Genomic DNA, 23,086 nt, shown 5'->3' with positions numbered 1-23,086 from the left:
CCATCTTGAGTGAGGGCACTGTGAGGCGCGGAGGTCTCCTCGTCGAGATCGCTGTACTCGGGTGTGATGGGCCTCTGCGGCCCAGCGGCGGTCGGGGCTCTCAACGTTCTGCACCAGGCAAAAGGTGAAAGAATAAAGGGGAAACAATAATTGCTTGTCTTTTGTGCTTTCTCAGCTGAACCTGACTTGTTATTTCAGGCAGCTCCGGTTATAGCTGAGGGAGCTGTGATCCACTTTGTACTGTTAGGCTTTCAAAAGGACCTGCAGGTAGACTCCCAGGTAGGTGATCTGGAAGGAGTGCATCATGGAGCAGCAGCCTAGAAATAACTGACAAAGTCAGTGCCAGAAAGAGGCTGCTCTGATCCCCTCCCTGTAAGTCTGAATGAAGGCTTTATGAAGTAAAAATTCTGAATTTCTATAAATACCCATGAAGGGACAGCTGCCCAGCAAATTGCTCTTTGTCATGGAAGTATTAAACTCATCTTTTTGGTTATTAGTTTTGTTTTTTGTTTTTAACTATGTTTCTGGGGGGAATTACGTTCCTTTTTTATCCATTCTGATTGCATTTCCTGACGTACTTCTAATTCCTTCTCTGCCCAGACAGTTGGGAGATGTGTAGTTTGTGTTTTATCTCTTGTTTTAGGCTTATTTGATTTGGTGTTGTACGTGCAGATCTATTTCTGTGGTTATTCTATGCTTTTTGTCCTGGTTTTCCAAAAATGAAAACAAAACCCCACACAAATGAGTCTTACGTGACCAGATTGTTTATGTATTTGCTAGTCCTCATCCTCCTGGCTTTCCTGATCCCCTTATCCAGTTTAAACCCCAAGTATGATGAACTTGGTAAAAAGCCAATATGTTTGATGAAAATGTGCAAGCGTGTTACGATGAATGTCCAAAGTACTGCCCGCTGCATGAATGTGTTTGTACTGCAAGCTTAACTATATTGTTAAACTTCATACGGACAACATAACTGTGACATTATAGGTGAAAGCTACCAAAAAACTTCATAAAATATCCCCTTTACTGAATGTTGTCTCTCTCTCCCATTTAGAGGGCTCCTTTTTATGGCTACCAGTGAAAAGACGTGATCTGTTTTTTTTTATAAACTTGGGTTTGCAAGCAACGCACTTCATTGCATTTCCTTCTAACATGTAATAATACAAGGGCAAGTTAGATAGGAACAGTCTTCTTTGTAAAGGTTGGTGACATTTTTCTAATGCTTCCCCAGTTATCCCATCTAAGTCTGTTCCCTACTCTCTAGGGGCCAGCATTGTTCTTTTTACTACTGTTTTCATTTCTAATCAGAAAATTAGAAGTTGAGAGATCATGTGCAAAATAAATTGTCATAGCTCATCAGCCTTTAACTTTTTACTTAAGTATAAGAGGGATCAATTTCCATACAGGCTGCTGTTTGTTCCCTGAAGATTTCTGTAGCTTTTCTAAAAAAACAAACAAACAAAAATACCAAAAAACCAAAAAACAAAGAAGGGAAGAAAGAAGCATTAGAATTGTAATATATTATTCAATCTTGGAAAAAGATCTGTCTTACTGAACTTGGAACAAGACTGTGTTTGACATTAGCTGTGTAATGGACTGTAAAATACTGCTCCAGTTTGCAATGTCTATGGAACCAAGGTTTTGACTGAGGCCTTACAAAGGTATATTTTAGGACAAAGGACAGGGGAGGAAAATGGCCTTAATGTAATTAGAGCAGTTACGTTCCAATGCTGTTTCAAATGTAATTATGTTAGTGCCAATCACATCTAGCCACATGTACAGCATAGACTGAAGAATGACATAAAAAGGAAGCCTTGAGTTACTAATTGCCCTGTTTTCAGATGTGGTGGAGTTTATTTTTTCCTTCACAGTATCTGCTATGATGCTATGTTTTGGCTTTAGGAGAAAAACAGTGTTGATAGCACACCGATGTTTTCAGTTGTTGCTGAGCAGTGCTGCATGGAGCCAAGGACATTTCAGTTTCTCAGCTTCTCATACCATCCTGCCTGTGAGGGGGCTGAGGGGACACAAGAAGCTGGGAGAGGACAGAACCAGGACAGCTGACCTAAGCTGGTCAAAGGGATATTCTGTACCGTATGCCATCATGCACAAAAAACTGAAGGAGGTCAGGAGTTGGCCAGGCAGGCAGCTACTGCTTAGAGACTGGCTGGGCAACAGTCAGTGGGTGGTGAACAATAATCATTACTATAATCCTTTTTTCCCACTTCCTTTTCTATCTTAGCAAATAGTTTTTATCTCAACCCACGAGTTCTACTTTGGTTTGTTGGGTTTTTTTTTTTCAGTTCTCTCCCTCGTCTGACTGTGTGTGCTTTGCTGCCTGCTGTGTTAAACCACAGCACTAATTAAATATTTTTTCTCTTTTAATCAGAGAAGGAAAAAGAGTTTAGTTTCCAGTTGCTTTGATTTCCAATTACCTGGGAGGTGGTTAGCAAATACACTGGTGTAGGGCAAGGAAGCAGACAAAGAAATTTCACACACAGTCATAGAATGGCTTAGGTTGGAAAGGACCTCAAAGACCACCTAATTCCAACCCCCTGCCATGGGCAGGGTTGCCACCAACTTAATCATGCACTAGATCATGTTGGCCAGGACCCCATCCAACCTGGCCTTGAACACCTCCAGGACTGGAATTTAGCTGTGGTGTTCTTTGGCCACTGCATTATCATCACATGCAGTGCCCTCCCACTCTGTGACAGCTCTTCCCCTTTTCCCATGCCCAGTAATATCCCCCAGAAATGTTTAGCATCTATGCTGGAAGGGTAACAATCTTCAAGTACAAACTGTGTTCTAAAGTGTTTGAGAGCTGCCTAATTTTGTATTTTCAACAGATCTTGAGGGAGTCTGATGCAGTGTTGAGTTCTACTCTTCTAACTCTCCTAACACAGAGAGCAGTTGAACATCAATAACTGAAAAGAGGAGACCGAAAAATTAAGAGTCTGATGTTCTCTTCTCAGGATGTGACAATTTTGCAGCATTTATTCAAGGATTTATTATGGAAGTCTTGTGGTCAGGAAGGATATTTATCATAGATAAGCAGTACATCTGGAAGTTATAAACAGAACTGTAACTTTGAGCAAGAACCTTAATTAGGCAAAAATGGCAGACATTCAAGGATATTGCTCTTCTTACAGCACAGGTAAACAGTACGTCTGGAACTTATAAACAGAACTATAACTTGGAGCAAAAATGGCAAATAGTTAATTCTGAGACATCTGGGGTTTTAATCAACAGCTGCCTGGACAAGAGGGAGCAGTGTGCCCAGGTGCTATCAGAAACAGGAGCAGGAGGCGATTGTCTCTCTGTATTGAGCACCTTGAGTGGTGTGTTCAGTGTTGGGCCCCTCACTGCAAGACACAGAGGCACTGGAGCATGTCCAGAGAAGGGTAGCAACAAAGCTGTGAGGGGTCTGGAGCTCAAATCTTATGGGTAACAGATGAGGGAACTGGGATTGTTCAGTCTGGAGAAGAGAAGGCTCGGGGGAGACCTCATCACCCTGCTGTTCCCTGAAAGGAAGTTTTAAGGAGGTGGGGGGGGTTGGCCTCTTCTCCCAGGTAACAGCAATAGGACAGGAGGTAACGGCTTTCAGTTGTGCCAGGGGAGGCTCATGTTGGATATTCCTCAACAGTTTCTTCTCAGAGAGATCAAGTAGCAGTAGCTGCCCAGGGAGGTGGTGGTCACCGTGCCTGGAAACGGTCAAGAAAAAGATGGATGTGGATTGGCAGCGATGGGTTGATGGTTAGACTAAATTGTTTTGATGGTCTTTTCCAACCTTATCTGCTCAAAGCTGTAAATTGAGCCTTTAAAGCAATCCCATCCACGCTCCCCAAGCAGAGCTGCAAACAAAGGAAAAAGCACCACCCACCATAGAACAACCGCTCCAGCGAGGACCAGAGAGTCTCGCTCACTTATGAGGGCCTGGCCCACCCTACCCGCAGCGGCGCACGCCGAACCCCGGACAGCTCTCGGCAGCACCGCAGCTCCCTGCCCGCCCGCCGCCACGCGGGACACGAAGCGGCCGCGGTGAGAGCCCGGCAGGCTGCGGTCTCCCCCTGCTGGGCTCGGCGCCGCTTGCATCCGGGGCCCCGGCCGGCGGTGACGTCAGCGATATAAAGGGCTGCAGCTCCTTTGTTCGCTCCCATTGCGCAGTTGCGGCAGGGTGGGAGCGGAGGTGAGTGGTGCGAGGCGAGCCGAGCAGGCCCGGGATCTGCGGGGAGAGGGAAACGGGGCCCTGCGAAGCGAGGGCTGGATGTGGGAAGCGGCGGTGCGATGAAAGGCTGTGCCCGCGGCGAGGAGCTGCGCTCCGCCCGTCGCTGCGGGCCTGGCGGGAGGCGCGGTGGAGTCCGGCCTGCCGCCTTCCCTCCCTGCCCGCCGGCCCACGTGCGGGGCGCAGGGACGGCTGTGGCGGGGCGCGGGGGGTCCCTGGCGCGAGAGGCGCTTGGCCGCCATTTTAGGTGTGGGGGTTTCTCGGCGTGGTCCCGCCGCGTGGGCTCCGCTACTGCGAGGAGGACAAAGGGAGGACGGCTGCGGGCGCGTCCTGGGGCCCGAGCAGATGGCCCGGAGCGAGGCTTGAGGCGCGCGGTCCGCTTAGCGCTGAGGCGTTCGTCTGGCGCCGGGAGGGAAAGAAGGCCCTGCTAGAGGTGGCCGCCATTTTGTGGAGGTGTGTGGAAAACGCGGAGGGTCCGGCGCCCCCTCCTTGTTCTCTCCCTTCCCGTCCCGGCGCGCCGCTTCGTGAGGCTCAGAGGGGGGCGGCCGCCGCTTGTCCGCCTGCGCGGTTGGGGCGGCCCGGCCGCCGGCGGCGCCTTCTTGGGGGTTCTTTGTGTGCTGGGCGAGCCGCGCCGGCACTGCGCCGGGCTTTCCCGCCACTGGCCTGAGGGCGTGCGGTAACGTTTGTCCGCGGGCGCCGGGCGTTCCGCCAGACGCACCGACTGCCCTTTTTGTCTCCGGCTCTTCTTCTTGTCCCGCTTCTCTTAGCCGTGTTGGGCTGCGGTGTCGGGCTGGTATCCATTCAGACTATCGTGTTGTGTAGGCCTCGGCTTTGACTAAGTATTGGTGTACTTAAAATAACGTAAAAGATTGAGGTTAATTTTGAATGTTGACCCACCTGACTTTAAACTTAACGTTTTGGTTTTATCTTAACGCTACTCGTATTTATTGAAATAATCAGTGAGACACTGAGCCCTAAGATTACCATCAAGGGCAAAAAGGCAGTAAGCTTAGCTTTTCAGTGTTTGCCACTGTCGATGCTGGAGCAGTTCTCATCAGAGCCCTGCTTTGTTTTTTGGATTAGAGTCCTTCTACTGGAAATAACTGCTTCAACCTCATAGTTATTCTCTTTCCCTTTATGCATAACGTCTCTTCTTTTGGCATTTTGTTCAAAGAAAATTGGCTTGAATTTGAGGAGGAGTGAGTATTCCGTGGGATTGTCCGGCAATCCGCTGTAGTCTAATATTTTGTTAATGAGGACTGTATGCTTTCATAGGTCTCTTGTATCGTCAAAATGGTTGAAGCAGATCGTCCCGGGAAACTGTTCATCGGAGGCCTGAACACAGAGACAAATGAGAAAGCCCTCGAGGCTGTATTTGGCAAATATGGACGCATTGTGGAAGGTAAAAACCAAAAAATACTCTTGCCATCCTAAGATTAGAAACAACAAAACAGCTATGATGACTCCTATAATGTTGATCTTACGACATGATCATGTTCTCTAAGAAGTTCTGAGCTTAAAGGTTAAATAAAGGTTGAGTTTTGTTGCTTAATTACAGCAGAGGGTAACATGGTTTTATTTCCACTGCAGTCCTCCTGATGAAAGATCGTGAAACCAACAAGTCAAGAGGATTTGCTTTTGTAACGTTTGAGAGTCCAGCAGATGCTAAAGATGCTGCCAGAGACATGAATGGAAAGGTAGGAATTGAGATCTGCTTTGCTGTTGCAGCTAACCAAAAATATTGCTCTATGGAGCTATGGAATTAAATTAACTCGTAATAAGACTTGGAAAGATAGTGGACTAGAAGATTCTGGAGACAAGTTGCAGTGTTAAATTTGTCAGGGTGTCTTTATTTCCTCTTGTCTCCGTGAAGCTGGAATCACTTTCCTCTGACTCTGGATTTGACAGTAGAAAGTGAAGCCTGGATGTCATTCAGTTATTTTTTAATTGGTGATGGAGAGCTTTTCTAGTACACAGTTTTTCACTCTTGCATGCCTCCTACAATGTTTTTGTTCTTACTGTATTTGAACACAGTACTGCATAAATCATATTTTAGGGAAGTGACTTGCCTGAAAACTGTGAGTGTTTCCCCTAATATGGGTTTGATGTGAACTGCCTACACTGTGGTGTGTTGATGCATTGTTAATTTGTAGGTATCCTTATATGTGTGGCATGTATGTGGCGCTTCTTGCCAGTTACAGTGAAACTGTTTTCAGTTAACCATCAATTGGGCTTATTTATACCCTGCAACAGAACTACATAGTTCAAAGAAAATATGTACTTAATAACTAATACATATTATGTCTTTAACAAGGAAAACAAATCTCTGAATTTGGAACAAAATTTGAGATTCGCATCAGGAAGGCGTGTTGGAGGAATGTAGGTTATTGTGATCTAATTTTGCTTTAGCATGTGTTTGAAAAGCTGAATGCCAGTTTGTGAGTTAGTGATCAACAGCAGATTTCAAAGAAATGCTCTCTTTAGATGGTGTAAGCTGTCATATCAGTTGACTTGAATTTCAGGCTCTTGCCTGTCATGCATAATCAGAAGAGTTGAGTTGTAAAGATCATGCTGAATTGGGCTTTCTTCTAACAGCATCTCTCCTAAGGTTAAGAAAGCCTCTGTTTAGAATGATTGAATTAATACTTGAGCTTTTAATAGCTGTTAGTGCGAAATAATGACTGGTGGTTTTCTTTCAATTCAGTGTAGTCTATAAGTAAAGCATAGTGAATATTTGCACTTACCAAATAAGGAAATGAGTATGTAGTGTGCACAGATGTGTGCAGTTAAACTTAGTTATTCTTCATTTTGTGTTATAGCAGACTTTCTGGTGTGTGTGCTGCTTAGTTTCTGAGTTCTTGAGGACAATCTGGTGGTGATTAGTGTAACTTTGTATGGAGACTTGCTTCCTCTTCAAGCTAGTCTTTTTTCTTAGTGGGGAGAGCGACAAGTCAGATAATGTTTAGACTGGTACAGAAAGAACATCCCTAAAGGTGCGCCTGTTAATGAATCTATCTTCCTTGTGTAGCTTGCTACAGTTCTGAAGACCTGTTTACTACAGTTTCAAAATCCTGATTTCCTCTGAGTTAATAATTCAGTTGACCCCCCCCCATACAGTAACTTCAAGCACCAGCAACGAATTGTCAGACTGAAAGGAGTTCAGTCCCTAATCCTAAGAACTGTTTGTGGAGTGCATCATTTAAATGAAGATGACTCTGAAAATAATCAGCTGTTCTAGATCTTGAATGTTGTGTATGTATTCACATTGGAAACATTTATGAAAGTAATGCTTGCTAAAGTAGCTAAATGCCATGTAATGCGTATCTGAGTTTGTCTGTATTTTTGGAATGCACCGTCTGGATCACTTAAGAACTAGGAAATACTGACTTATGGGTGATCATTGTCATGGCTTCTACCTTCAGAGCTGCAAATCTAAACGTATTTCCATCTTCTTTGAAACTTGACCAGCAACATAGGAAAACAACATCCTCACTCAGGATTTGGGCAAGAATGGCTTTCAGACTAAGCCTGCAAGTGTAGCTGTGTATAGCTCCAATTCTGTACCTATCTAGCTTGGTTTAGTTGTGGATGTGAAAGATGGTTGTGAGGCAGTACTACATCAGAAAGCCTTCCGGACAATAACTGGTACCAATACTTCAAAAAGACTGCATTCTGCCTCTGAAGAGGAGTGATGTTTGAGGCATCCTGTGGGAGTAATTCATTCTAATCTGTCCAAAATGGGAGTTCTTCTGACTGTTTGGAAATGGAGTGCTCATGAAAAACCCAGACATTTCAAAGGAGGCAACAGCAGAAGCACTGCACAGACAAGAGCTCACGCAGTCTGTAATGAGAAACTTGACCTGCCCAGCCAAGGGGAAACAGGTGATGTATGGGCAGTGTGTAGCTTATTCTGTCATTCCGAAGAAATTCAAAGTTGCAGCCAGCAGAAGAGACTGAATTGGATGAATTCTGCAAGAACATAAGAATATATCTTCAGTTGCTGGAGTTGGGGGAAGAAATGGGGTTAAGTATGGTTCATTCTGAAATAGAACAGGCATAAACTTGCTTGTTGAAATTTTTAGTCCTGAGGAAGGAGGTCAGGAGATGATGGTTTGGGGATAAGGGGAATTTTTCAGGTTAAATTACTTTCTCTGCAAAATTGAATCAGTTATTGCCTGAAAGGCACAGCAGAAATGTTAAAGTACTTTACAGCAAGTTCTTTAGAAAAAAAATCTTAATTGCAAGGCAGCCAAGTCATCCTCCTCATGTCATAAAATGCACTTTAAGTACAAGGGAATAATCCAAGTCTTTAGAGAACTTTCTAACTGTTAAGCTGTTCTGTTCGTCATATTTGAAGTCCTGAGTACAAAAATCTATAGTTAAGGAGAATGTGACTTTAGAGGAAACATCTGGGTCAAGCCAGAGATAAAATTCCATTTGAAGCATTCCATTCTTCCAGTTGACGACCTGTCAAGCCAGTTGGAGCATGTTAAGAGGTTGAAATGAATACTACTATCCACTGCAGAAGATTATCGTCCTCTAATAAACAAACTTATTTCCAAATCTTCTTGTGAAGAAGTGGCATAATACAGAAAAGCTCAGCTTGATAGGAAATGATCTTCAGTTCCTTCATGCATTTGATGAGAAGTGTTCATGGTGTGTTGTCAAGAAACACAGAAATGGTGATGGAATTGCAGCAGCATCAACAGTAAAATGGTCCATTGGAGAGGAAACACCAGCACGGTGTTAGGCTGCTGGTTCATGCACGTGTCTTTGGGATATTTGAATTACAGCTACTCAAACTTTCAAATACACCTCATTTAACTTCTGTTTTGCAATGCGGAGCAGTTTGCAGGACAATTCTCTAATTGTTTGCTTGAGGTTCCCTGGATGCCGTACAAAACTGTATAGATTGTTCATCACACATGCAGGAATTTTTTAAATTGTGGTTGCAAATCTACTGCTATCCTTAAAAGAGCATATATAGTAGAATTTATTTTTTTAGCACCAAGGTAATGCCACAAAATAATGCCCATATCGTACTAAAAATGCTATTGTAACACTTGGAATCAAGATTATAAACACCAACTAATGAGTGCTTGTTTTGACAGCTGGTGTTTTGGGCCCATTGAAAATTTCTTGCTCTGAGATGACTTGTCTGGGTTCTATGTCATCAGTAAGATGAGTTCTTTTCATTTGATTGAAAAACCTATGAAAGAAGATGGTTTTCCCTTTCCAAGTTTATCATATTTGAGAACAAGTGCCTTCTGGTTAACATCAAAAACAAAGATTTTCTTGGACATTAGACACAAATTAGACTGCTTAAAAGCACTTTCAAAAGAAACCTATGTTTTGCCTCAGTACTCTGCGTAGGTGCAGGGCAGAAGAAAATAAGGAATAGAAACCATTAGGAAGACTGTGCCTTCTATGTTGAAACAAACAAAAAAAAGAAGTTGGACTTCTACATCCAAGTGTTCAAAACCCTTGCTAGTGGGAAGGGATGATATTTGGGCTCAAAAATTCAAACAAACTGTTACTAGTCTGCCATGAAACAGAGCAGCTGCAGTCCTGGTAGCAAAACTTAAGGCTTTAAGCCTACCTTTCCTGTAGTGAGGAAGGTGACTGGGATATGAGAGATGGCAAAACTAGGTATGAGATACACACTATTAAATTCCAGCAATTAGCAGTGTTAATATGCACTCCTGGAATTTTCTGAGCTTGTCATGCCAAATGTCACTGAGAAACTACGTAAACTAAGTCAAAACCAAGACCAATGTTATGTTGCTAATGTTTATTTTTTCTCAAGATGGATTGAGTCAAACCTTTGGATATACACTTTCAGTTTTTCAGTAGTAGCTACAACTGTGTGTGGTGGTGGAATATGTCCACTACTGGAGTGGATGATTTCAGAAAGGGGCAGATTTCAATGGAGGAGGAAGAAGATTCAGTTTTACCTCCATAAATGACCACTAGCAGTGCAGAGTGAGTCACTTACCAGCAATTTTTTTCTTTTATTGCAATAATGTGCAATTAACAGCACTGCCTAATTAGTTAATTGTTAAAAATATTAGCTTACAAAAGGTCAAGTAAGCTGCATTTGCCAATAAAGATGTGCAGTAATTTCAGTAGAGCACGATCTTGACTCTCCTGACCAAATGTGTGTTGTCTGAAAGAGAATGCAATGGATACACTTACTGAGTTACTCAGTATGTCTTGACGCATGTTCATATTTGAGGTATAATAGCTGGCTGCAGAGTTCCTGTTACTGCAGGTCTATGCTCCAGAAAAAGCATCCACTTAAAAAAAAAAAAAAAAATCCACACTGGAAAAGCAAGTAATAGAGTAAATTATGTCAGTCACCTCTTTTTTTTTTTGTTGAAAACTCACCTTGAAACAGTAGAAAAGGGCTGAATTACCATACTCAGTCTGCTTTGTAGATGCTGAAATTACTTCTAAATACTTCAGTGATCACCGTTTAATCAGGACATCAAGAAAATGTACTTAAAACGGCCTCCCCATTGCCAGAAACCCCAACTGAAGCTAAGATATCTTCAGCTTAATCCTGTAACTACTGGTGCAGTCAGTTTGGTGCAAAAGTCCGTGGCAATTGGAAGTAAATTGGAGCTCATAAATCATATTTCATTTACGGAATACATGACATGGGGCTGCCGTAGTCATTGGACACTTTTATTTTGACTGAAAGTGCTTTCTGATGCTGCTCTGTGTTTTTTCATCAATACCACAAGAATGAAGTACTCTAGAAATTAGGCCCAACATGCTGCTGAGTACGTGGGGACTAATACTGAAGACTCAATCTGTTCTAGAGTTGCTCTAACTTTATAAAATGGAAGCCCTATAATAGTGAAGCAAGAAGGGCTTAATTTAAGAATTACAAACGTGACTGAGCAATAAGTAAAGCAGCTTCTTCTTTAGTCATTAGATGGGAAAGCAATTAAAGTGGAACAAGCAACCAAGCCATCCTTTGAAAGTGGTGGTAGGCGTGGGCCACCACCCCCTCCACGAAGCAGAGGTCCTCCCAGGGGCCTTAGAGGTGGAAGAGGCGGAAGTGGCGCGAGAGGACCACCTTCAAGAGGGAGTCACTTGGGTATGTATTTACCTATCTCATTATATACTTGGACAACATACAAGACAATCCCATTGGAAGATGACAATAATCCTACTGGAAAAAAAAGTGAAACAGCTGAATAGTGCACTCCTTGTTCGTTATTAAAATCATGAAATATAATCTCGGCAGTTGAGTCAAATTTTTGATTAGGCAAGTACACCTTAAGAAAAAGGCTTTCAAATGTGAAGATTCCCTTCTACATCTAACACTCTACTTGACTTTTGGCTATGAAAGAAACAAAACTCCTGCCCTGCACGTGAGAAAGGAAGCTTTTTTGTATTCAAGGTGAAAAGGTGATTCTCTTCCACCAGGGTAAGGGAAGTGCTTTCTGCTCTTACTAGCAAGAGGTCTAAACTCACTAAACTGTAGCTGTTTAAATGATTGATCCTTTGGGGTCACAGTGACAAATAGGAAAGCCAGATGTTGCTCATGACACTGTTTTGAGTTGAAGCTCTCTGAAATGGAAGGATAGTACACAACTCGATACCGGATGTACTTTAACTTAGATATACCTATTTATTCAGCAACTTTTTAGTATTAAAACAGTCACTTAAAGCAGCACGTGAGTTATAGCAGTAAAAGCTGTAGTGCAGGGGGAAAAAAACTCTGAAAATAGTGAAAACTCTATTCTTGGAAAGTCTGTGTAGTAGGTCCTACGGTATCTCTGTTCCCTCTTTATGTAGGATCTTCTCTAGTGAATCTTCCCAGGTGGCTTTTGTCTTCTGAGGACAGTAGCTTGAGCATTTAACCCGAGACTAAGGACAGATAGGAGTTTTCTTTCTCCTTCGCAGCACACACTGTGGCTTTTAGATAACTTGTGTAAGACAGTTCTTAACAGGAACTTAAGCTGTGAAAAAAGTTTATCTGGCATGCTCTCAATTCTGCCAGTAGCATCTAGTAGTGACTGAAAAAAACAAGAGAAAGGTATTCTTAAGGTCTAATGTTAGAGGTTTACTGTTGATCACACAGTAGTGGTAACATCAGTTAGATTACTGAAGTTGAGGCTTTAGGGACATACAGGTAAGTATTATAGAAGTAACAAGTTGGTACATGGCTTATCTTGTAGGGTCTTCTCGAGGGCCTCTTCCCATGAAGAGAGGTCCACCTCCACGAAGTGGAGGCCCTCCACCTAAAAGATCTGCACCTTCGGGACCAGTGCGTAGCAGTAGCATGGGAGGAAGAGGTAAGGACTTGTTAAATTGCTTTCTTGCCTAGTCAGCTGTCTTGTAATATCTTTATCATCAGAAACTGATGAAAAGTATTGATTTTTTTTTTTAACTTAAATCTACTGTGGGTTAACTGGTCATTCTTATGATCTATCAGTTCTTGTCACATGGACATTCTCAGCTGTTTGGTACACCTGGTGTGATCTGTTGTGTTCTTTTTAATGCTGCTTTAAGACCTCATAGGCAGAAAAGTATTGTGAATGTAGGCTACAGGTGATGCTTCTGAGTCTCTGTGAACCGTGAAGTTGTAATTGCCTTGAGTCTTCTGTGTGGTTAAGTGCTAACTGTATTATAAAACTTGTGTTTAAGCTCCTGTGTCACGTGGAAGAGACAGTTACGGTGGTCCTCCACGCAGAGAACCAATGCCGTCACGAAGAGATGTCTACATGTCTCCAAGAGATGATGGCTATAGCACTAAAGATGGGTAAATTTTCTTAGCAATTTGGATTGTCTCAATATTTTCATTCTCCAGAGGATTTTGATCCCTGATTACTGTGACATAACTCAGTTCTTGTTCGTTGTAGTTACTCGAGCAGAGATTACCCCAGTTCCAGGGACACACGGGACTATGCACCACCTCCGCGTGACTATGCGTATCGTGATTATGGTCATTCCAGTTCACGTGATGAATACCCCTCCAGGGGCTATAGGTATCTACTACTGGATTTTTGTCTATGTCTTTTTTTACTTCTCCTGTGATCTGACTGATTTGTACTAAGTCTCAGTAGTCTTTCCTCTTACAGCGATCGTGATGGATACGGTGGTGGACGTGACAGAGACTACTCAGATCATCCAAGTGGAGGTTCCTACAGAGATTCGTATGAGAGTTATGGTAAGAATCCATTTTGAGGATCATGCAGTAATTTGTATGGGTTTCGTGAAGCCTGACTTCTACGGGTTGATCGTGTTTTAGGGGGAAGTGGCACTTTTTTTTCCCCTACAGTGAAAGTGCAGTTGTTGGTTATCATTTGATCACACTGTTAAGCTATAAATTAAAGAAGCAAAGTCTACAGTTCAGAATTACAGCTATCTCTGGAAAATGTGGCTGAGTTTCTTCTCTAAAATAACAAGCTGTTCTGGAATACCCAGTAAAGAGCCTGCCTGAATAAACACCGTCTTCATTCCTTCAAAGTCTATTAAATCCACTCACTGCCTGATACGCAATTCCCACTTAAAATACCATTAACATGGCAGATTAAATAAAGAACATCTCAATGCATACAAAAGAGTAAAAGTAAACATTTAATACAGCAATTCTGTAAATTCAGATTGAAATTGTTTATATAACTTATGGTGTTGCCATATTACCTGACCATTGACCCTGCAGGTAACTCACGTAGTGCTCCACCTGCACGAGGGCCCCCGCCATCTTATGGTGGAAGCAGTCGATATGATGATTACGGCAGCACACGTGATGGATATGGAAGCCGAGAAAGTTACTCAAGCAGCAGAAGTGATGTCTACTCAAGTGGCCGTGATCGTGTTGGAAGACAAGACAGGGGTCTTCCCCCATCCATGGAAAGGGGCTATCCACCTCCTCGTGATTCATACAGTAGTTCAAGCCGCGGAGCACCCAGAGGTGGTGGCCGTGGCGGAAGCAGATCTGACAGAGGTGGAGGCAGAAGCAGATACTAAAAACACTCTTAACTTTTTTTGGACCAAGACATTACTTCTCAAACAAATTAAAAAAAAGTGGAAGTTCTATCTTTACTACCAGAGGACTACTAAAAGGAAAAGTTGTTTTTACCTTTTTTTATTGTTGCCTGTTAAGTTTTCCCCTCCATGACTTTTATGCTTTTGTGAAGAAAAGTTAAACCAGTGTTTAATTTCATTTCAGAATTGTTAACATTTCTTTCAAAAGGCAGATGTTAAATGTATAAAATTTGAGCTGTGTACTAGTGTTGTAATTTCCAAAGTAAAGTTTCCCTGAAATGCCACACTTCCCATCTGACTTTCCTCGTGAACGGAACAAGCAGTTCTTAAGATCTTCCACATAACATCCAACTATCTAATATGGAGCTGGATTGTTCTACATATTCAGCATCTCATTCTTAAAGTATTGTTTGTGATGTGGAGGGTGGTGGGGATGTTCCACAAAAAAGTTCATTTTTGTCTAGAATTTCAAGTCAGTGTTCCCTGAAGTCAGTGTTCCCAGTAGAAAATGCCTTCAGATCCTTGTGTTTAAAAAAAAAAAAAAGTCACTCCACCTGAAAAAACACGTGGATAATACTATTTTTTGCCTTCCTCCTGTTTCATGGGGAGTTTAAAAAGTTCTCCCCATCAAATGAACCATGTACATGTAAGTCAGCTACAGTATACTGTTTAAAAAAAAATTAAAAAAAAAATAAAAAAGTTTGACCAATTCATCAAAGAAGCTACAAAGCCATGCTTACTCATACTGTTTCAAATTTTTGCAACTCTGTAGTGTTTCACTTTTAAAGGAACATCTTTGATTCCAAAGGAGAAAATAAGATAAGCAAAGAAGTCTTTCTCTCCAACTTCTCAAAGGCTTATGGCTTCCTAAAAACAAGTGAAACTTTCAGCATTCCACAGCTGATTTAAAGCAACAAATGCCTGTGAAACAGCAAAGATGGTAAGCAAAGCAAACTAGTTTTTCAGTCTAAGTCAAAATTGAACCAAGTTTCTTCCTCTAGTACGGTAAAACAAGCTGCACGTCATGGCAATGGAAGTGCTGTCTAGATTTAAAAAAATAAGGAAATGAAATACTTCAATACATTAGAAGTTCTCAAAATTCAACATTTCTTCTTGGATAAAAGAGTTTATGGCACCAGTTTTGAAACTAAAGATAAGAATGCAGCTCGCTGTAGACAGAATACTGTGAAGTAGGGTTGGGAGGGGGTATTTTGTGCCCAGTATCTCAGTGAAGATGCTCAAACAGACTGCGTGTACTGTTACTTTAAGAAAATTAAAAGACTTGTGAAATCAGGAATTGGTTTAGGTTGACAGATACCGTCTCAGCTATTGGGAGTTTGAAGCAAGCCATTGCGAACTTGACATTTAGTTGGATGCCTGACTGTTCAGTTTTGACACAGCATTACAGGGATACCTGGTACATGTGGCAGAACCTGTGACGAGTTAAGACTCAGGTAAAGCCATGAAGTTCAAATGATGCTCTTGAATATAGTATACGTGAAGACCTCCAACTAAAAGCAAAACCAAAGCTTTTTACTTCTGTTTAGTCCTCAGTATGTTTGGTCGTTCAACTTATGGATTTAACATGGCAGTGCACCATTGAAAAGGAATGAGAATCCATAAGCCATGCAACCAGTCACTAAGTCATTCCAGTCCATTCCAGACCAGTGAATCCTCCACCACTTAAAAGAGAAGTAGTAAAACTTGAAACAGACTAATCTGCAAACCCAAGCTTGTGACTCTTGAAATGGGGGGAAGTGCTATAGATGGACTCGTGCAGTAAAATGTATTTTTCTCAGCTTGCTTTATTTTGATTACAGGATGATAACTTCTGGAAGATGCTTCGGAAGTAAAGCAGCTTCGTCTGGTTTGGTGGCAGAGATGAGTGATGCCTGTACTGATAGATCAGGTAATTACTATATTTTTGTAGTAGCTGCATGGAAGATTTTTGATGGATCTGTGTCAGGGTTGACATCCTTGGTGGCTAAGTCATCTTTTCAAATCTGAAAGCAAATTCTGGAGGAACAGATCTAAGCAGGGTTTTTAATTGCCAGGTTAGAAATTGCAGTGAGTGACTTCCTCCTAAAAGAAATGGTCCACTTGGGAACCGCTGATCGTAAAATACGGTTACAGATGTACCATAAAGTGCATTTAAGTCTGAATGCACCATACTTAGTCTAGGAGTCTTCATAAAGTATGACCAAAACGTCTGGATTGGAATAACAGCAAGAGTCTCTGGATTAAATTGTGTACTTCCCATTCATGTCAAAAACAGCTTAAAACATTGTAGCTCAGTTGTGTTTCATGACTTGAAAGTCTACCACATTAGAATTAATCTTATGTGAGTGGCAGAACAAGTAGATACTGTTCAGATCTCATGTGTAATAGCAACTGTTGCATTCCTCTGATACTTACCAGCAAAAAAGGAAGGCAGTAGTTGCTGTCCTGCTAGCAGTGTTGTGGAAAACTTTTCCTCTGATAAATAGTCACCCAGACAAACTCCACACCACCTTCAATGCATTCATTGCCAGTTTAAAAAACAAACATAGATTGGAGGGTATGTACAAATTGGGGTTTTTTTTTGAGGAGATTTGCCAGAATTTTTTTACTGTAACTTTTTAATTCATTTTCAAAGTACTTCGTACGTGTTAAAAATATTTTGCTGCTACTTTAAAGTATTTTTGAGATTCAGCTTTCAAAAAGGTGAAAAGAAAAGGCTGCAGTTGATACTGTGGTTCATCTGACTAATCATGTTTGATATTAGACAAGATCTATTTTGTATAAAGGAGATAGGTTCTGCTGCATACTGTGTGATATTATAACCTCAGTCTGTTTATAGTTTTTTTTCTGTGCAGTACTTTTGTCAGAATATGCCATTAATACTTTGTACATATTCCTGACAAATTCCTCCTCTATCTTAGGGTACTGGATTTTAGTTCAGATCAGTAAGGGGCGTGATACAGTGACAGGACCCAGTAGATCACGTTGATGGTTGGACTCAATGATCTTGAAGGTCTTCTCCAACCTAGATGGTTCTGTGATTGTGTGAAATACAGAAGCATCATCTGTAGTTTCTGTTCTGAGTCAGATAAAGTACATGGTTAAGTAAAAGCTGTTAACTCACCAGCCTTCTATTTTGCTTCTACTGTTCAAAAAATTTCAACAAACAACAAGTGTTAATTAAATGTTCAAGTATTTAAATCACAGATCCTTCTGGAAGTGACACTGAACTATTGGGTGCCTTTTTCATGGAAAAACCACTGATGTCAAAATCCTCCACCTGCAAAAAAATTAGTAGGTGTCAGTTTTTATGAGGCTGGTCCATTCAGACCACAGGTCTTGGTAACAAAAAGATGGCTTACTATCTTTAATATGCAGCATCCTAGGTGACTTAAAAAGGTCTTAACCAAATCACCATGCACATTGTGTCAAAATGTTGTCAGTTTTTTTTGGTACTTACATGCCATGTTATTGTTAATTCTCTGTATCTCTTCTCTGGTAAGTGGGAAATGAATTACTCCTGGCAAGTGAAAGTGTATCTCTTTGAAAATGAAGACTTTATTTATCAGTTTACTAGATTTGTTTTGTCACTCACTGGTGCTTATTGGACTATGTTGGAATTAATAAAGATACAGCTGCTGATGTATTTTTTTACTCTTGGAACAATTTGGAAATAACCAAAATGTATTCACTGTATATGCAGCAACAATTTGGTGATGTGACTTTGTCTGCTTCTTGCTTTTTGAAAGTATACTAAGTTGAATTTCCTTTCTTTCAGACTAGAAGAAGGCAGTGCAGCAATGGATATGCACTGGAAAAATGAAGAACAACAAAATGCAGCTGGCAAAAGTTGACTTTTGAGTGTGGTGTCACCCAGTATCTGTTTCAGAGAGTTGTGTTACTATTTAAGGAATTTTCTTTGAAAGTAGCCCATCTGATCTCTTACATCCAAGTGTTTCTTAGATGAAAATCAGTTGTCTCCTGTAGCTTACATCTTCCAAGAGCCAGGAGTCTTATTTCTATGCAGTAAACATGCATCAGTAAATTCTGAAGCAGAAAAATACTCAGGGTTCCTCTTTACACGCATTGCTTTTCCTCTTCCCTAAAAGAAGAGCCAGTTATAGGAAAGTGAGTTATAGTCCTCTAAAATGCAGAGGACTAAATAGCTCCAAATTCTTCCTCACCAAGAGACCAGCAGGAGTTTTACAGTATTGTTACTTGAAAATTTCCTAATTGTCCTAGCCTTGTGGATTAGAGGAAGAAGGCATTGATGTAGTGAGGCAGTACAAGTGATGAGTTACCAGAATGATCAGTGGTCTTATGTTTACTAGGTTCTTAGAAAGCTCCAGCAGGTGCCAGCAGTGTACATCCTAACAAGTGCACAATTCCATAGAAACAAGATGTTTTCTTCAAAATACTGCCTCGGTTTTGATGTGTTTTTAACCTATCTGTGTGCTGATTTGCCAGCACACACGAGAGTAATGCTCAGACATGAGTACTTGATACAGAAAACTAACCAGATTGGCAGAGGTACTTAGTTAAGGCTTATAAAATTTATACTATTTCTACAGTAGACATAAATGTAAATACCTCTCGGTTTTTCAGTGAGTAACTAATAAAGAAAAAGCATGTGTACCCTTTCAAGGACGTTAAAGCTATGTCTGTTTTTTGGGTTAAGAGTATCACTTTCAACTTCAGCTAAAAATTGCAGATACTATGAGTAAATTGCCTCTAAATAGGAAAATGGATAAAACTGCAGTATTTTCCAGCGTTAATAAATGAGTTGTTAAATAAAACGATTGTTTGTTTTAAATAAATTCTTATTTCTTGGTAGAAATGATTGCTGACCAGTGTTATGTAGTGGTGGCTTATTGTTAGGTGTGGCCTCAGAGTGCATTGTGCTTATTCAGGAAGGAGTCAGACTAGTAATAAGAGACTCCTTGTTCAGCTTGTAGTCTGAGTACTTCTAGGCTGAAACGTTGAGCCTACCTAGCATTTTAGCTGAAATGCAGTGCCAGTATATGAGCTGCCACATGAAAAAAGATACACGTGTGCCCAGAATGACATGTAATTTACATCACTGGTACATCTTCATGCATTCTGCCTCAGGCGGCGTCATTGAAAGTCAGCAGTTTAAATAGAAGGAATCCAGTCCCATATTTGCATTGGGTGTTTACTAAAAAAGAAAGATCAAGTTGCATGAAAGTGACTTGTGTACAGACTCTAGAATGTTTCCTGGATGTCTGAACAGTGGCTTTTCTTCCTGTTGCTGATTGTATATGACACTTGTTAGCTGGATACGTATCCCCTCCTTCCATTTACTTGTTTTTTAAACTAATACTGTAACATAGTCATTAGTGATGAAAATCAGGCTACAATTGAAAGCTTATTGCTCATCTGGGGGTAGAGATCGACTCTGCAAGAGGTGGTTGATGGTTGCATTTGTTCCTTTTAAGTAATCTTTTCCAAAGGCCAGACAAGAAATTGTTCCTTGCTTGGTGGGTTCTACCCTCAGATCCTGGGTTCTGCCCCAGAATTAATTCTGCTGTGAGGGTGGGTGAACAAACTGGAAGATTTCTGGTTGGGTCCTGATGCTTTTCTGAAATGTGTGTAAGTTGGATTTGAAGTGGGTTATCCGAAGTATAAATGGGAGCTTTTCTGAATATGTAAGAGGTGACAATTTTGAACTCTTGTAAGTGTTGAAGATGTGGGAAATATATTATTGGAGTAGTAGTTGAAGCCATTAGCCTGGTGTGTGCTTGGCTGCAGTAGCTGTGTGCAAAATAGGCATCAATCTCTAGAACTGCCCATCTACCAGGGGAAGAAAAGAAGTTTGTTTTGGAGGAGGCAATCTGTGAAGTATTCTGTGTTCAGGTTTGTAACACTGCCTGGCAAAGCGAGTATGTAATCTTCCCTCTACTGAAATACTTCTCTGCAGGTTGGAAGCTGTTCCATTCTGACCTGATGACTGAGGTCTCTTATTAACATACATTGTTCACAGGCATGTATGTTGACCCCAGTAGAAGAACGAGCATATGGGGAAAGAAAAACTAAGCTATGAACGTGGAACTGCCAGTACTCGTTTCTACATACAGCAGTGCTCACAAGAACTGGGGAGAAAAAACAAACCTTGAAGAGTCTTACAATTAGTCATAAATATGAAACGTTTTGCACACATACAGATTGCTGGAGATGTGTGTTACCAGATGGCAGTGAGGTCTGTGCTTTAGCTTCAGGTTGCTGTGCCATTCGCACCGGCTCCTGCTTTGTGTTACCAGCTTTTCACACAGCATCCTCCCATCCTGCTGCAGGTCAGAAACCAACTGCAAGACCTGGAAGGCGAAGACACGAACCCATTCAGATTCATTGCATGTAGTTTCCCTTTTGCTCTTCTGTTTTCCTAACGGCCCAAATCAGATTTGTTCAAAGATGAGATCCTGTAACTACAATACAAAGGCAGTTTTACTAGCACGGCTTACCACAGAAGTTTCCATATAAAGTACTAACAGTGACTTGCAGTTGTGCAGCGGAAGGTCTGCCTTCACTTGTATCTCTTCAGCCCAGCACTCTAAGAGTCCATTTGGTAAAAAAGGGTGTTTCTTACCTTACAATAACTCTGGTTCTGATCTCTGAGCTTTGGTGCTGAGCCAAAAAAAAAAAGAAGTTTCGCATTTGAGCCGTGCAGGCAGCAAAAGAGGCAGGAAGATGTCGTCACGGATGTGGGTTAGCGCGAGCTGCCGCACGGAACCGCGCGGGGGGCAGAGGTACAGCAATGAATCCAGAAGAGCAAGTGGTAACGTGGCTCATTTCCTTAGGAGTTCTGAACTCCCCTAAGAAAATAGTTGATGATCCGGAGGAGTTCCTGAAAACTTCTCTGAAGGATGGAACCGTGCTGTGCAAACTCATCCATCGGCTCCTTCCGGGATCTGCAGAGAAGGTAACTGCTTTAAGATGTGTTCTGGTGGCCTGAAACCGGAGCACTGCTCCGTGCAAGTGCGGGTCAGTGTGGGATATGCTCCTCTTCAGTAAGCTGTATAAGCACTCGTGATTGATGTAAAGGTTACTAGTTGTAGCTGAGGGCAAAATGCAGCGTAGGTTTAGTTTGTTGATTTTTTTTTTCTCTTGCCATCCAGAAAAAAGACCACAGAGGGCTGCAGATGGTTGAGGTAACACATGTTCATGTGGTGGCAGGAAATAGAGGGCCTACCAGAGCTGGAAATGTCCTGGTTTTGAATAAGTTATGCAGTTTGTATTTAGGTAAATACCACGAATTACAGCAGCGTGAATGTATGCTTTCAGACCCAACTGTAAGGTATTCTGCCAATTGGGAAGTACAGTGGAGAACAGAGTTTGGCTGGGAGTACATAAAGCTTACGTCCATGCAGTGCTTGAGCTGTTGCACGTCCAGCAAAGCCATTGGTAGCAAAGCCATGTCAGTATCTGCTATCGGTTTCCTGAGGTGTGTGTTCATATGGCCCAACAGTGTGCGAGGTAAAGCAGGTGAAAAAAAGGGAAGGAGTGAGAGAGGGGAAATGGCAGCACAGAGAAGCTATTGAATTAAAAATGTCCTCTGGGAGACAGCAGCCTTTTATTTATTTTGCGAGAAATCACTCTTGCTGGCTCTTCTTGCTTATGGAAGATGGTTTGGGACACTGTGTTCTTAAAAGCCATCAGTTCCCACTGCCGTTCGGGGCACTGTCATATGTTGACATTCAAAACAAGATGCCGACCATTTCGACTCATGCATCACTTCCTCCAATGGCTCTTTCTTCCTGGTTCGACAGCTTGCCTGCCACCCCCACCACCCCCTCCAGAAGCTTCCCTAATTCTGCACAAAGCACACATGTCAGTATTCATGCAGGCCTTCTGACAAGGCTGTATGGGAGGTAACACAACCATCTCCGTGCGTTTTGTTCTGTAGTATTGTCTGGAGCCTAAAAATGAAGCTGATTGCATCAGTAATATTCAAGAGTTCTTGAGGGGCTGTGCAGTTCTTAAAGTGGAGGTAAGTCACCTTTTATTAGTACTATTTACATCGTGTTGGTGTATCGTGCTTGCTTAATAAGCGTATGGAAGCCATATACCAGAGGGACTAAATCAGTAGTCATTCCTGATCTGTGTTGATAGCATAAATAGGAGGATGGGTGATGTGGTGGAAATGGAGTGCATGGGTAATGGGTTCTGTCCGAACCATTGGGTGGTGAGGACCTGTTTGCATCTTCCTGTCCATTATTGCAGACAAGGGCTTGCAGTTTTTAGCTTTGCTTTACTATAAAGGGGAAATAACACAGCAGCTTTTTTCACCTCCTCCTTGCGTGAGATTCTGCTGAAAATGTGACATTAAATCAATCCTCAGACATGCAAATAACCCGAAGACAAAGGCTGTTCCTGACCCTGTGTAGCTGCAGCTTCTATGCTAAGCGTGGTTTGTATTTGCAGGGTCAGAGTGGATCAGCTCAGTGCATCAGCTCAAAATGAGTTCAGCTCATTTTGCCATTACGTGTTTTTTTGCTAAGTGCATATGGGTTTTAAAAGTGTTTTAGAATTTTTGTATCACAGTAAGCAAGAAACCTGTAATTAAGAGTTATCAGTGTCCCATTTAACATGCTAACCTTGGGAAACCAAGCTATATTCTGAAGAGGACTTCTGCCAAGAGCAGGGAGTGCTCTGCAAAACGTCCATACCCCACAGCAATGCAAAGCCAAGCCCATGGTAACTCTGTTCTGTCCTGCTTTGAAGGTCCAAGCAAGAAAAGAGCCTTTCTTCTCCTTAGATCTTAGCTAACCAGCATGACAATTTGCTCATTGCAGAGCCCTTTCTCCGGCCTGTTGTTTCCCAAGAATTCACTTCTAAAAG

General features: G+C 41.8%; 3 protein-coding genes, 1 long non-coding RNA gene and 1 other non-coding gene across 30 annotated transcripts in view; 3 read left to right on the top strand and 2 right to left on the bottom strand.

Annotated features, from left to right (window-relative positions):
- Positions 1 to 2: 2 nt before the first annotated feature.
- On the top strand, positions 3 to 19,026 carry RBMXL1 (RNA binding motif protein, X-linked like 1). Of its 22 annotated transcripts, none has more exons than XM_046940020.1 (11): positions 4,690 to 5,043; positions 5,400 to 5,424; positions 5,501 to 5,627; positions 5,816 to 5,922; positions 11,159 to 11,330; positions 12,418 to 12,534; positions 12,887 to 13,001; positions 13,102 to 13,227; positions 13,321 to 13,409; positions 13,905 to 16,139; positions 18,009 to 19,026. In XM_046940020.1, the coding sequence occupies exons 3-10, from the start codon at positions 5,519 to 5,521 to the stop codon at positions 14,210 to 14,212; spliced, it is 1,143 nt and encodes a 380-aa protein (XP_046795976.1). In that variant the 5' UTR covers positions 4,690 to 5,043; positions 5,400 to 5,424; positions 5,501 to 5,518; the 3' UTR covers positions 14,213 to 16,139; positions 18,009 to 19,026. The 22 variants fall into 22 exon arrangements, with proteins under 22 accessions (XP_046795975.1, XP_040554758.1, XP_046795968.1 ...); XM_046940018.1 differs by having other exon boundaries at positions 4,722 to 5,043; positions 13,306 to 13,409; XM_046940019.1 differs by lacking the exons at positions 4,690 to 5,043; positions 5,400 to 5,424 and adding an exon at positions 3 to 124.
- Positions 2,972 to 5,026, bottom strand: LOC121110693 (atherin-like). Its single transcript, XM_046940876.1, has 4 exons — positions 4,944 to 5,026; positions 4,708 to 4,888; positions 3,951 to 4,652; positions 2,972 to 3,854 (listed from the first exon to the last, which is right to left on the bottom strand). The coding sequence occupies exons 1-4, from the start codon at positions 5,024 to 5,026 to the stop codon at positions 3,792 to 3,794; spliced, it is 1,029 nt and encodes a 342-aa protein (XP_046796832.1). The 3' UTR covers positions 2,972 to 3,791.
- Positions 5,679 to 5,743, top strand: LOC112532448. The gene has a single exon (XR_003075180.1). It is a non-coding gene; the product is annotated as a small nucleolar RNA SNORD61 (small nucleolar RNA).
- Positions 18,667 to 20,879, bottom strand: LOC121110712. The gene is made up of 2 exons (XR_005859779.2): positions 20,835 to 20,879; positions 18,667 to 20,562 (listed from the first exon to the last, which is right to left on the bottom strand). It is a non-coding gene; the product is annotated as an uncharacterized LOC121110712 (long non-coding RNA).
- Positions 20,880 to 20,981: 102 nt separating this feature from the next.
- The window catches only part of ARHGEF6 (Rac/Cdc42 guanine nucleotide exchange factor 6), a 31,145-nt gene continuing 29,040 nt past the window's right edge, over positions 20,982 to 23,086 (top strand). For all 5 annotated transcript variants that reach the window (NM_001006432.2, XM_040698815.2, XM_015278264.4 and 2 more), the window contains exons 1-2: positions 20,982 to 21,167; positions 22,152 to 22,235. In NM_001006432.2, coding sequence (NP_001006432.1) covers positions 21,003 to 21,167; positions 22,152 to 22,235 — 249 coding nt within the window. In that variant the 5' untranslated portion in view covers positions 20,982 to 21,002. The remainder of the gene's footprint in view (positions 21,168 to 22,151; positions 22,236 to 23,086) is intronic.

The sequence above is a fragment of the Gallus gallus genome, chromosome 4 (genome assembly GCF_016699485.2).
Source record: "Gallus gallus isolate bGalGal1 chromosome 4, bGalGal1.mat.broiler.GRCg7b, whole genome shotgun sequence".
Lineage (NCBI taxonomy): Eukaryota > Metazoa > Chordata > Aves > Galliformes > Phasianidae > Gallus > Gallus gallus.
This window is presented reverse-complemented; position numbering and strand designations above follow the sequence as displayed.

Bases quoted from the DNA above. Each gene is read 5' to 3' on its own strand.
- LOC121110693 (XM_046940876.1), bottom strand. From the start codon at position 5,026: ATGGATACCAGCCCGACACCGCAGCCCAACACGGCTAAGAGAAGCGGG. The intron at 4,653-4,707 runs GCGCCGGACCCT...GGCCACCTCTAG, and splicing joins AGGGAGAGAACAAGGAGGGG to CAGGGCCTTCTTTCCCTCCC. The intron at 3,855-3,950 runs GTAGGGTGGGCC...CTTTGTTTGCAG, and splicing joins TTCGGCGTGCGCCGCTGCGG to CTCTGCTTGGGGAGCGTGGA.
- RBMXL1 (XM_046940012.1), top strand. From the start codon at position 5,519: ATGGTTGAAGCAGATCGTCCCGGGAAACTGTTCATCGGAGGCCTGAAC. The intron at 5,923-11,158 runs GTAGGAATTGAG...CTTCTTCTTTAG, and splicing joins CCAGAGACATGAATGGAAAG to TCATTAGATGGGAAAGCAAT. The intron at 13,228-13,302 runs GTATCTACTACT...ACTAAGTCTCAG, and splicing joins TACCCCTCCAGGGGCTATAG to TAGTCTTTCCTCTTACAGCG.